The sequence below is a fragment of the Corvus kubaryi genome, unplaced genomic scaffold, assembly GCF_017639235.1.
Source record: "Corvus kubaryi isolate FWS band 111438036 unplaced genomic scaffold, C.kubaryi_AGA036_p1.0 76, whole genome shotgun sequence".
NCBI classification, from domain to species: Eukaryota; Metazoa; Chordata; class Aves; order Passeriformes; family Corvidae; genus Corvus; species Corvus kubaryi.
The window spans coordinates 13,546,556-13,559,736 of NW_024582063.1; the positions used below are offsets into that span (position 1 = coordinate 13,546,556).

General features: G+C 37.4%; 1 protein-coding gene across 4 annotated transcripts in view; it reads right to left on the reverse strand.

The window, feature by feature from the left end:
• SRBD1 (S1 RNA binding domain 1) overlaps positions 1 to 13,181 on the reverse strand; it is a 126,623-nt gene that overhangs the window by 50,671 nt on the left and 62,771 nt on the right. For all 4 annotated transcript variants that reach the window (XM_042051704.1, XM_042051702.1, XM_042051705.1 and 1 more), the window contains one exon: positions 12,243 to 12,334. In XM_042051704.1, the coding sequence (XP_041907638.1) occupies positions 12,243 to 12,334 (92 nt within the window). The remainder of the gene's footprint in view (positions 1 to 12,242; positions 12,335 to 13,181) is intronic.

Here is a 13,181-nt window from a genome sequence, read left to right on the forward strand (position 1 = left end):
CAAAAATCCTTCCAAATAAGAACCAAAAATCTTTTTAAAAAAAGCAAACAAACAAATAAAACCCTAAACCCCAAGAATCCCACAAGAAACAAAACCCAAAATAAAAAAAAAACAACCAAGCAAAAACATCCCGACTCAAAAAAAGTTAAAAAAACCCCAAAGAAACCCCTCCAAAAAATAAAGGAAAAGACAAACATAACAATGACAGACCTTGTTGCCAAGGCTGTTTTTTTGTACCACACACACTAGTGCAAAAGTAAGAGAACAGGGACCAAAGAAAGCTGTGGGCCTTTAATAGCTATGTCCAGAATCAACCCCACAGGGCACTAGTCATTTCAAGAGTGTTTTACATTTTTAAGCAAATCAGGACAGGGTTAGAGGAAGAACAGACAGGAGTCAGGAGTAAATATATATATATATATGCACAGTGGTTTGGTCAACATCACACACAGTGTTTAAACAGGAATACTGGAAGTATCTCCAGTGTTCACCAGCTGATTTCACACATACACACGTGTATGAAGACATGAGCATGGTTATAATTCCCATATACATAAAATAATCTATAAGCCCCTTTACCGTATCACAGAAGTAATGTATTAATTTGCAGAAGTGTTTAGGTTGGACACACCTCTGGAGAACACAGGCTGCCTTGTCTAACACCCCTGCTGACAGAGGGGTGTTACAGCAGGTTGCCCCAGATCATGTCCAGGTCGGTAGAGACTTCACAACCTGTCTGGTCAATCCATTCCAGCGCTGGGCCACCCTGACAGTAGCTAAATGTTTTCTTGTGTCCAGATTGAATTTGCTCTGTTCCAGTCTGGGCCCATTGCCTCTTGTCCTAACAGTGGGCACTACTGAGAAGAGTCTGCTGCTCTCTTCTTCATTGCCTCCCATCAAGTACTTACACCCCTCTGTAAGATCCCCGAGTCTCCTCCAAGCTGAACATTTCCAGTTTTCTTCGTTTTTCCTTGTATGAAAGGTGCCCCAGTCCTTAATCATCCTTGCAGCCTAATTTAAACAGCAACCATCACTACTGTTAAAGGCTTCACAGCATTTCAGAAAAAGACTTCACTAAACATTTGTACTTGAAGCCAAAACAGCAGCCAGAGATATGCAGGCTCCTCAAGCCACAACTGCAAAGTTTATCAATTAAATGCTGCACTAGAGGCTTCACTTCTAAAGGTTTGCACTGCTAAATGCACAGTTAACGTGAAGTTCACTGCTCGGTCAGGCAAGACTTTTCATATCCTTTAATATCCATTTTAACATGCTGACAAAGGCAGTTTGCTAGCTAGGCTCAGAAAGCACTGTGCTGGTGACATCTGATATGCCAGCTTCTCTGATAGAGAAGTTCTGAATTCAAAGACAATCACGTATGCCTTCTTGTCAAAAAAATACCCCACAAAGGGGTAATCAGTGTAAGTACACCAGTTATCACTTACACAAGTATAGCTCACTGCAGAAATGCTTTCCTGTAACAATAATTCATATTAATTACTTTGAAATACTAGTCACCCACCACCTAACAAACAAAAGTGAAACAAAACACCAGTGAAAGTAGTATTGATCCAAACCAAGAAACACTTACAACGATGTATTTCTTCTGAATGCACTGATGCCTATGCATAGAGACTACATTTGTCCTTCAGCAAATCTCCTTAAACTCAGCTTCTTTAATACCTATACAGTGTTCTAGAGAATTTTCTTTTAGTTCTACCTAATAGCAAAACACATTTCAAAAGTTATAGTTTAGATAAGCTGAGAGCAAATACCTCTCACTGTCCACATCTCCTTTCATTACGTCTTTTAAAAACAGACAACTACATGGATAGGTTGATACAGGAATTTTCCAAGCACAACCTTCCCTTGGGAACCTTCAATTAAAAAGTAAAATTTTAAAATTTTAAAAGATGACTCTCTTTGTCATATTAACTTGGTTGACAATGCTGTCATATCCGTAGGAGGCTTCCAGTGGAGGCGTAGGACCTGATCCAGCAAAGCACTTCAGCACAGATGCATGTCGGAATTCCCACCGGAACCAGCAAAACTATTCACACGCATAAAGTTACACAGACATTTAAGTGCTTTCCTGGATCAGGCCTAATAGTTACAATATCGAAGCAGGAAGATCAGCTAACAGTCAGTTACAGATTAAGGGATGCAGCTCCTACAGTCAATAGCAGCAGGATAGCTGACCTGCCTAATTCCCACTAAAGCCGCAATTTCACTCCAGAACTTTTCCAATTAATAAATAAAAGAGAGCACAGTAGGGAAAATGTAAGAGTTGTCCACATTCTTGGTAGGCAGGAACTCAGTCAAGATTAGCATCTACAGCCTCTTGTACAGGCAAACCCATTTATTTTTTGCTGGAGTACTTGCACACTGCAATAGATGGATCTTTTTTGGGGGCAAAGAGGCTCCACCCTGGCCAGTTGATCCAAGTGGCTGGACTCTCACAACACAAGCAGAGTATTACTGAAATCATGAGGGCTCTGCAGAAGTGCAAGGCCTACTACCAGGGAGCAGAGACAGTAAAACCTGATGGTCTGGCATTTTCTTCTTCAAAATTAAATCAAGACTATAAAATTTGTTTTTCATTTTCAACTATTTTACATTGGGTACATTTCAGAAATCATGCATTTTTTGAAGACTAACAATGAAACAGGTAATGCATTCTTACTTCCGTAGATATTGGGGTATTCATTTTTGCCCAAACAAAATCAGAATAAATTATATTACAGCATGAAGGGCAAAACCAGAAAATCATATTTCTCAAAAGTTACCAGCATGGCCAAACACGAAATGTTTGAGAGATGCCTTTATTAAAATATGCTAGTCTAAGTAAAATATGAAAAAAAACCCCTAATCAATATTAAACAGGGTATTAAGATGGAATGACCCTCTATTAGAAAATTACTACAAGATTTGCACACTCAATAAATGCAAAGCTTGGAGTTGTGAATTAAGATGAAAGTATTATTGTAACACTTGGAAAGGCAGTAACATACTGTGCTGCCTTTCAAAAAATTCATGTAAAATGTTAACACTTGGAGGGACAGAATGGTCTAGGTGGCCCTCTGACTTCAATGTAGATGTAATTCACATCCAAGTTCAATGAGAAATAAAGATGATTACAGCAAGCATATTTACCATAATCCTGCCTTGTCTTTAGATAGGACATATTCTGCCATTTCCTTAACAAAGCAGTTTAACTGCTTGGTAGTCTCAATTCACTCCATACTTTGGTTATTTGACAAGACAATCACATAATGTTGTTTCTCTAGCTCTTTCTACAGCAAGCTGTAGTGTTTTTCACACAGATCAGAAAGGAGAGTTTTCACTCAGGAATACTGATAATAGTTTTCAGGCTAAATTTTTTCAGACTAAAGATGGAAAAAACTTTCCACACTCAACAGTGAAGGGCCAAAACAACACAGCAGCCTTACTCCTTCTCTACAGTATCTATACAATGGCCATGTCAGCTCAGCTGCCAGCCTTAAAAAAAACCAGAATTTGTGCTACCTTCTTTGGCTACCTGCCTCACTTCAGTAATGGAACAGGTCTAAAGCAATCACTGAGACCCAAATCCAACATGCAGAGTATTTAGGGTGCAAGGGCAGCTGGAAACCTTGTCAACTAGATGAAGTTTATTATGGTTTCAAGTACTGTGCCCACTTTGGGGGCAGGCTGTCAACTTCTGCGTACAGACGATTGCAAATTGAAATGTTCTCCTTTTGCATTGCTTTATGTAAGAGCCACACCATAAAGCAAGACCTTAATGGCTTAGATAAGGAAAGAGTGAAAATGAGGAATGCTTATGGATAGAAGAACAAAGAAATTTCAATTTCTTTCAGTTACAGTGGCATTCAAATGTTGCTTACCACTGAAAGCAGAAAAACACTTTGGGCCAAAAGTCCAGGATGATGGCATTCCTCCTTTTAAAAACATCTTCACATATGGATAAAAATGTGTCCCAGTCAATAACTGTGACACAATAGCTACCCCCATGAGTGGGAGCATTTGTTTTGTGCTTTGAAAAAATGTGAAGCTTCCAGATGTAAAGGCAGCAGATAGCTTTACAAATGCTTTACAGATAAATATATGGCAACCACAAGCTACTAAGCTATGATTAGTTCAATTTTGTCAAAAATGAGAACATTCTGTACCTTTGTTACAAAACCTCAGTATTTCGTTCTTGCTGAGACATGCTACTATAACATCCAAGTAACTCATCCACCCTCGTATTTTAAATTAACCTTCACACCTTAAAAGTCTTGGTTGAAACCACAATGTCACTGAAATAAAAAAATAATATATTAAAGTAATCAGGGACTAAGTCACAAATGCATATGTAATTACTGTCAATATATCATACCAGAGTAGATATGGAAACATTACAACTTTTTAAATCCTTTTATAAAGCCTATTATTGTGTTCAAGATCAATTACTCTCCATAAGTATCTGCAATAATGTTTACTCAGTGATCGATTGTTCAGGTTTCCTGAGTCCTGGAAGCTTTCTATCCTGTTGACCTGAATTTCACCCTCCTTGCAAAGGATACAGTGAAACGTACAGTAGTCTTTTCATTAAGCATTCTTTCTCAGTAGGTCAGGATTTGTGACACAGTTTTGAATCCTCATATATCTTCTTGGTGGGTTTAAAGTATGTAATTTATTTTAAGCAACTGTTCAACAGCTGCATTTCATCCAAAGCTCTTCTGTAGCAAGTGAGCAGGTTTTTGTTTTAAAAAGGTTACATTTTAGTTTACTTTTAACTCCATAAAACTGATAATCTGTTATTTGCCTAAGATTAATGAAATAATGAATGACAATATTCTACTTATTTATTACAAAAAAATAATCTTTAAAAGAGATGGGCGGAATACAACAAGAAAGTTAGATATACATTTAAAGAAAAAATCTCAACAAGTGAATATTACAATTCAGCTTTTTCAAGTCAGTATTTTTTCTTAAAGACACTCTCAAAAACACTTTTCTCAAGCATTAGTAATTTCTGTATCACAGAACAGTATCCATTTTTATCCAAGATGAGATAGGGGACATATAATCATTTAATGAAAGCCTGATGTGATTTTTCTGTCAAACAAATGAGTTACTCTCACAATATTGGTATAAACTCAGAAAAAAACTTTCCCTATCTGTTCAGCATAAAAGGTAGATATCATCAATATCCTTTTCCCATTCACACTGCTGATCCTAAATGCATCACTATGCCATTGATTACTGTTACTACTTAAAGTAAAAAACTAGTCGAAGTTCTAACCTTACAAGAGCTAGTCAACTGTATCTTAGAAGAATTAGTCACTTGTGTCAACAACAAATATTAACCTTTTGTAAGTGACCAGAATGTTCTTTCCTATGCCTGTAATAAGAAAATCAGCTCTGGCAGGTAACACATCAAATCCCAGCATTAAGAGGAAACCAAAACTCCTTGAATTGAAGAGCATCCTGGTACTGGTCATGCCTCTAGCTCCACACTTCAAGGAAGTAACAAAGCCTTCAAAAGGAAACACACAGACACAGCACGTGCACAGAATTACACCTGAAGGGGGGGAAGCTCTTTTATGCAAGGGGAAGCAGCTTGACCAGAGCATGTAAAGCTTGCAGGTAGCAGATGATCAAATTCTTCTACTCCCATCCACTCTTGAGCTCTACAGCTTCAGAGGAAATACAGTGCCAGTAGGCAGGATGTCAATGATTATACAGATTAGAAAACATTAGATTCTTGTCTAGAACAACAAGAAAACTACAAGAAGACTACAAACATCTCTAACATCTGTTATATCAGGATTGTGCTAGTGGTTTGGGGCAATTCAAGCCCATTTTTCTATTTCTCAATATCCTGGTGCAGGCACATGTTCATGCCCAACTGGGAGAGGCTCAGTCATTTCCAAACTATCTGCAGTTAGGTTTTTGGTTTCCTACAGAACCCACAGATTCCCTATAATTTCTGTTTAAACTGTAGAGCCTAGCCCACACCTTGAGATAAGCTTCTGCTCATAAGTAGGAACCGGGTCCTATGGGGAGACAAGTAACAAGACTCTCTTGCTCCTATTACTATTATTATTATTATTAATTAATAATTAAATATTGCTATTATTATTGTTTTAGTTTATTAATATTACTATCATTAACATTTTCTATCTTTAACATCTTACTGCTGTTCACCGCCTTTTTGCTTCTAACCACTGAATGTTCGTCATCACAGTGCAGTTCTCTGTTCTCCATCCTTCCAAAATTACACTCATTTTTAAATGCTACAGAATACAACAGATGGAAGATGAAATATGATTGATAAGATGAAATACGATGCTCTAATTGCACACAACCCAACTAAACATTACGCTGACAAAACATTTTAATGCATAAGAATTCAGTGCTTACTTTCTCTTCTGAAAGGTTGTGGAACTTTCACCAATTCTCTCCAACTAGCTGTAGAAGAAAGCTTCCACTTCGACAGCAGTGTGAATGGTTTAACCGTAGGACTAAATAAAACAATAAAGTTTTTGAAAAATGACCTTCTCTCCTGAGTAGCCAAAGGGGAGCAGTGCTCTTTCAAGATGATGAAGAAATTAGCTCAAGTAGACATCCAGGCACTATGTCCCACACATCTAATCATCAAATTGTTTTACTTTCCTTAAGATAAAGTCAAAAGAAATTACATTTTTTCCAATCTCTACCTTCTACTTGCTGGCCAGTATGACAGCTCTGAACTCTATGTCTCTAACAGGACCTCAGGGAATGAAACCCTGTAGCATAACAGTCTGAAAGTCCTAACAAGCCCTCAAAGCCTACAAGGCTTTCTTTTGCAAGGAAAAGTGCAAGTGGTGTGCTGAACTTTGAGCATACAATAATGCAACGTGTTCTGCCCTGTGGAGAGGAGACAAGCAGATGGGATTTGACAATGCTAAGGCAAGCTGTGCTGTGTGACCTTTGGCTCTCTCAGATTCTTCTTTATCCTCAGAAAACATCCCTTAGAAACAACACAGTTTCCTTACTGGATCATACCTGTGCATGCAGCACCACACATGCTCGCCCTGTTAGTTTTCCAAATCTTAAAACAGAGTCACTCTAGGGAATATTTTATCTACCTTTGTTGCTTTCCTAGCTGGGTGACACAACTATGTAGCCTTGACAGAGCCCTAGTTATTCACATCCAAGAGGAAAATGTGCATTCTTGAGCTCCTTTCTTGGAGCTGTTGCATTGGACAAGCCCAGGTATGTTGCTCTTCTTTCAGCATCTGAACACAGAATTGCAAACTAAAAACCAAGTGTGTATGATTGCATAAGGTATGAAAATAAAACAGAGAGGCTTAGCATGAGATCTCTTCTAACAAGTGGTTACACAAACATGGTGTCTGTAAAACAGCCCCTTTCTTCCCCCTTTTATTTTGTTTACATAGTGAAAGAAAGAAAAAATTGCTTATTTGTTGGAGCAGTCATCTCAAAAGGAAAGGTAATTCATCAATTTAATGACATGAAGACATTTGTCATTTATATAACTGAGTGTACATTGAAACCAGAGTAAAATCCTGGCATGACTACTTCCTCATCTCAATTCCCTTCCATCAGGCCACTGTTTCACTAGAATGCATCAGTTTCCTCTGATTCTTAGTTATTAAGCAACATTCATTTCATTATGGTATCGAAGAGGTAGAGAGGCAGCAGAAGAAAAAAATTCTACTGTGACCACAAGTCAAACAATTGGTACTTATTCTAAGGACATGTAAAGCTTGCAGGTAGTATATGATCAAACTTCTAAGGACAACAAAACCTCCACTAGCTGACCATATCTTAAGAACTTTCCAGGCATCCAGAAAGTACATAAATTCCACTTTTCTGTGTGACAATCCTTCAACATGAGCTATATGCGTTTACACTTCCTATATACTTCACCTGTTCCTCACAGTCTTCCCACTTTGTCTAGCCAAACTTGCTCAAGCCAACAAGCATTTGCAACAAGGAAGTGGAGAAGTGGAGAAGCACTGAGAGAAAAAACTAGAAAGCCTGGAAGTGTGTATGGGTTGACACCTATGCTGACATCCTGCATTTCTTATCCCATAAAACTTATTTTTATTAGGAATACAGGCTCTGCACAACAAAACAAAACCTCAGGCAAAACTATATAGGAAAGGATGGAAGTAAAGCAAAGGAGATATCAACCTTTGGAAAAATCACTGAATTCCAGGGTTCACAGGGCCCAGTGACAGCAACCAAACCCAGGCTGGCACTGATTGTCACAAAGCTCATCTGTCTGAGGGAGGAATGCCTGTCACCACTGAGTTTAAGGTTTTTTCTTCTACAAAGAATACCACACCAAGACAGTCACCTCATGTGCTCTGGCAATGAAAGGTAACTAACGGCAAGTGAATTACTGTTAAACTTGCAAGGCAAAGTACCATGCCCAGTAAACTGTTACTTACAACTGCTTCTAAGGGAAAATCGCATCCAAGCTTTGCATTGAAAAAAGGCAAAGGTAAATCTCAATCACAGAGAGCCAGAGCAATCCAGGAGATTTTACAGGCAAGTTCAAGTGCAGAACTCTTACTGGAAGCTGTCATGAATAAAAACTAACCAAAGGTTAAACATGAAGTGGTGTAGTGATGCTAGGTCAGAAAATAAATAAAATAAAATTTTAAAAAAAAAAAAAAAAAAAAAAAAAAAAAAAAGGAAAACCCCCAAAAAATAAACGGAACAACCAAAAAAAAAAAAAAGAATTGGACAGCTCTTTTTTTTTTTTTAAAAAGTAGTTAAATGTTTCAAGAGGGTGGCCAGAGGACACATGCCAGGACAGAAATAGAACTGCAGTCATCCACCCAGACTCACAGCTCCCTCATTACCAATACCTCATTACAACCTCAGAGCTGGCAGTCACAGAGTCTTGGTAGAGCACATATTAATAAACTTCACAAAGGTGATCAACATTTCCAGCTTGCAAAGTACTCTTTTCATGGTGTCCATTCGTCCCTACAAAACTTCCCACCCCAAATCTTAAGTGTGTCCTTAGGCACAGCTTTTGAGGAGAATTCATGGAAGCCTTGCACTCCATTCTCTGTCAGACTGCAATCCTATCACAGGTTCATCCAAAACCCCCCATTACTGAACTCCAGTGGCTTGCTCTCTAGGTAGAACTCTCCTAATCTGCTGCAGCTGAACTTCCTCAGCCTATCAAGTAGGAAATCCTTTTATTGCTCTGGCCTATAAGCTTCTTATCTCCTAATTCTGTGAGGCTGAGAAATAGCTGTTCTGCTCATTAATCCTACAATGACTGTCAGAAGGGGATATATACCTTCTCACTCTACTCAAACACAAGTAACTAGGTTTCATCAAGTTCTTTACTATGTACTTAGCTGAGCCCCAGACCACAAGATTTTCTAGGAACTGGAGTAGCAGAACAGCAGCTCCTGCACTTTCATAAAATATTCAGGACAATTCTAAAGTTGGAGCGACCCTATTTCCTTCTCTGTACTGTAGACAACAGCAAGCTCTTTAAGAAAAGGTTTTTTTGGTTTTTTTTTTCTTCCAAGCAAGTGCAATTTTGGCTCAAAGTGCTGTATGGATGACTATAAAGACTTTCCTCTATAGTTTGTATATACACCATTGGTTTAAAAAGAGATCTTTCTCAATCATTTATTACAAACTCATGTCATCCATGACCTTCAAAGACAGCTCAAAGGGAAAAAAAAAAAAATCCAGCTGAGTCCTTGGATTAACTAATACCTTTAATTAGCACCCCCAAGAAATGCTGAAGGTTGCTGGTCTTCCCCCTACACAGAACACTCAGCCAAGGAGAAATTAAGCTAATTTTTCTATCAGGATTGATATCTTCTATTTCGCTGTATAAAGCAAAAACTGACTACAAACAGTTGCTAAACACCGCTGAAAATATTACAGAGATCATATCACAAGATGAGAAAGTATTCTCACATGTATTATTTAATATTTTATATTTAGGTACCCAGTGCACAAACATAGGCCTATCTGTGTAATTCAAAAAGCCTTCTATAAAGTTTTGTTGAGAAAAATGTTAAAGTGGCAAACAGCGTTAAGATCACAGATATCTTACATCAGTTGTACCTTTTATTTTAACTATAAATGTCACACTTCATCATGCAGCTGTCAGCTTCCTTTAATGTACTAAATGCTATCATGTAAGCACAGAATCTGACATGATGTAACACAACAATTAAAATACAAAGCAAGTCAGTTTTGACACAATGTCACTTTTCTGTTTGCTGCAAATTAAAGGAAAATTGAAACTACACAAGTAAGCTAGTCAAGAAAGAAGTCTGCAAAAACCTCAAACATCAGTTAATGTTTCCCTCTAATGTTATGTCCCATTTTTACATTCAACTTTACGAAGACATCCACAGCTTTAGCACAGCTAATTACAAATTGACACCAGAAGATGTAATGAAGAAAGCCTAAGACTTCTAGAATACCCTGATTGTAACAATAGTTCTAGCTGTCAGTTTCGTAATAGCCAACATGCATGAAACTAGGCAATTATTTTTCAATTTCTATCCTACTCTTTTTCAATTTCTATCCACTCTGTGGTACTGCTGTGGCATGTTAAAATTGCTGATGCTTTTAAAACCAGATGCAACAGCACTTAAATTAAGCCCGAAGAAAATCCTAGTAATAATGGAGCAATTATGAACTCTAGGTAATTAATACTGCAATTGATTGTCTACTAAAAATTGGATTTTAATTTACTGTATTTGATGCACAACACTAAATAAAAGTGTCTGAAATGTTGAAAAATTAGTTTTGGAGAAAATGAAAAACCTGGACATCTGGAAAGGCATAATGTTAATAATTAGATTTCCTCCTTTTCAGTGTTTTTTGTTCATTTACAACAACTTTAAACCTACATTTAATACATCTGCACCATAAAAAACTTTGGCCCAAGGGAAAGCTAGTGCTATCTGTCACAAATACAGAAATGTCACATGCCTAATATTTGCTGTGGCCATACCATGACACATTTAAAACCTTTGTGGCCCAGGGAAGAAATAATCACCACGGAGTCTGTTCATGGGCAGGGAAAAGAGTTTCAAGCAAAAATAAGCTGGAAACCTCTCCTGCAAATGGAGGGGCTGATATAGACATTCCAAGAATATTCCTATGAAAACATTCACTTGAAACATTGAATTAACACTTTCCCCTTTGTGGAAATAAGAGGAAAGGGAAACATGGGGAATTCTATAAAGTTTTACCCCTGAATACCACGTCAGAATTCTTTTCTGCTGATCTATACCCTCCAAAGGATTTCCAGGCCAGTAACCTGATAGAAAAACATTAAATTTAAGAACATTATAATTTTGACTGGAAAAGTGTTATATATGAGTGCTGCTGCATTTTCCAATATGCTGTATTTGATTGAGTATGACAGCAAACTGCAGAAAAACTAAGAACAAAAAAACCCCTGAGGCAGATAAAAACAAATACAGTAAGATACACAATTAAAAATACATAAGTGAAGTAATACAAAAATAACCTCAAAGGTCCCTTACAGTTGTCTCCGAATAAAACAAATCCACGAGTAGAACTTGGACACGGACAGAGCTGGTAGGAATTTGATCTTTAAAGACTACTCTGAAAATTATCAAACCCAAACACTGAAAATTATAATAGTGGCAACACTTGCACATTTCTAATTGCTGTGTTATACCTCAGTGACATTTATGCTGAAGTAGATAACTTTTTAAAAACAAAACCTAAATGGTATTTCTTGAAAACTCTATTCAGCTACATGAAGACCCCAGTGAACACAACAAATACACACCTTTAAATGATCTGTTCTAGTTTTACATTGTTTTTCTAGCCCTTGAATGGTTTATTACTAGAGATATTTATGCACACAGAGGAGAAGAGGGAAGGTCAAGCCCCTGTGGGCATGGACATGGTACAACTGTGGAAGTTTATGCAATTCATTGGTTATATTTATCGCCATAAATTCTCCTGTACCAGCCTGTTGAAGGGCTACATCCACAAGGATCTTTACATTACAGGAGTTAGTAGAAGATGATCTCACTCATTTGCATGCCTAGGACTTCAAAGGTGAAATGACAAAAGAATTAAAGTTTAGAAACAAAATATCCAAACCTTTTGTCTACTTTTGACTATTATATTATTTAATAATACAAATAAAACAGTCTGAGAACTGAGACTTGAGTTCCATGTTGAAATGTGATAAAATTAAATACTCTTCATACCTGCACTTCTTAGGTTAGGGTCTAGGTCTGGCATTTCCTTGCATGCTTCTGGACTGACACTGTAGATTGATGCTCCTGCTTCACTGACAATGCTGAAAAATAAAATGGCAAATTGTAAAACAGCACACAACTGAACAACACAAGTGAAAGACTTTGGAAGTGACTTAAGTGAATATTCAGATTTTATTTAAAGCCTCATGTTTTGAATAAACCAAATACTTACAAAAGTAAGACAGTACAAAGAAAAATATCTCCATTTAAGCCAAAACACCCCTCCCTGACCTGCAACATTCATTCTTTATCAATTCTGGCCTTATTATAAATACACACTGCACATGATATCAGTCCCTGTCTCAATGCTTACAAGAGGAGAGAAAATGAATACAAGAAACAAGTGTTACCAGAAGTAAATAGGCAAACCAGCTTCCATAAACAAAACAAAACGTACCTGACGATTTCATTAAAAACACCTACGTTCTAAAGTCTAACATTCAACTATTACATGAATCCAAGCCATGAGCGTGCACACACATTGTGAAAAGCCAGCTGCCCTAAAACACTCAAAAAGCCCCAACTTGACACATACTGAGCCACAGAGCTGCAGCTCCCTTCTCAGCAGCATTCAATACCGTCTTCTCCCAGCTCTCACTGCCATCCTCAAAGAAAAACAGACTGCCTGTCTTCAGGAACTTAAACTACAGTTCATGTATCTACCATACACCTCAAACTCATTCAGTAATGATGATAAACTCAGCAATTCAAATCAAACACATAATTAAAAACCCCTCAAGTGCTCTAGCTCCACTCAAGAGAAAACTGCAATCAAGTATTCGCAGTGTAAGTTTATTTTCAGCTGTGAAATTCTGACACCACTGAATCAACAGTATATTTCTTCAAATAACTTCAACAGAACTGGAATTTCAGGTTGATAATTATGGC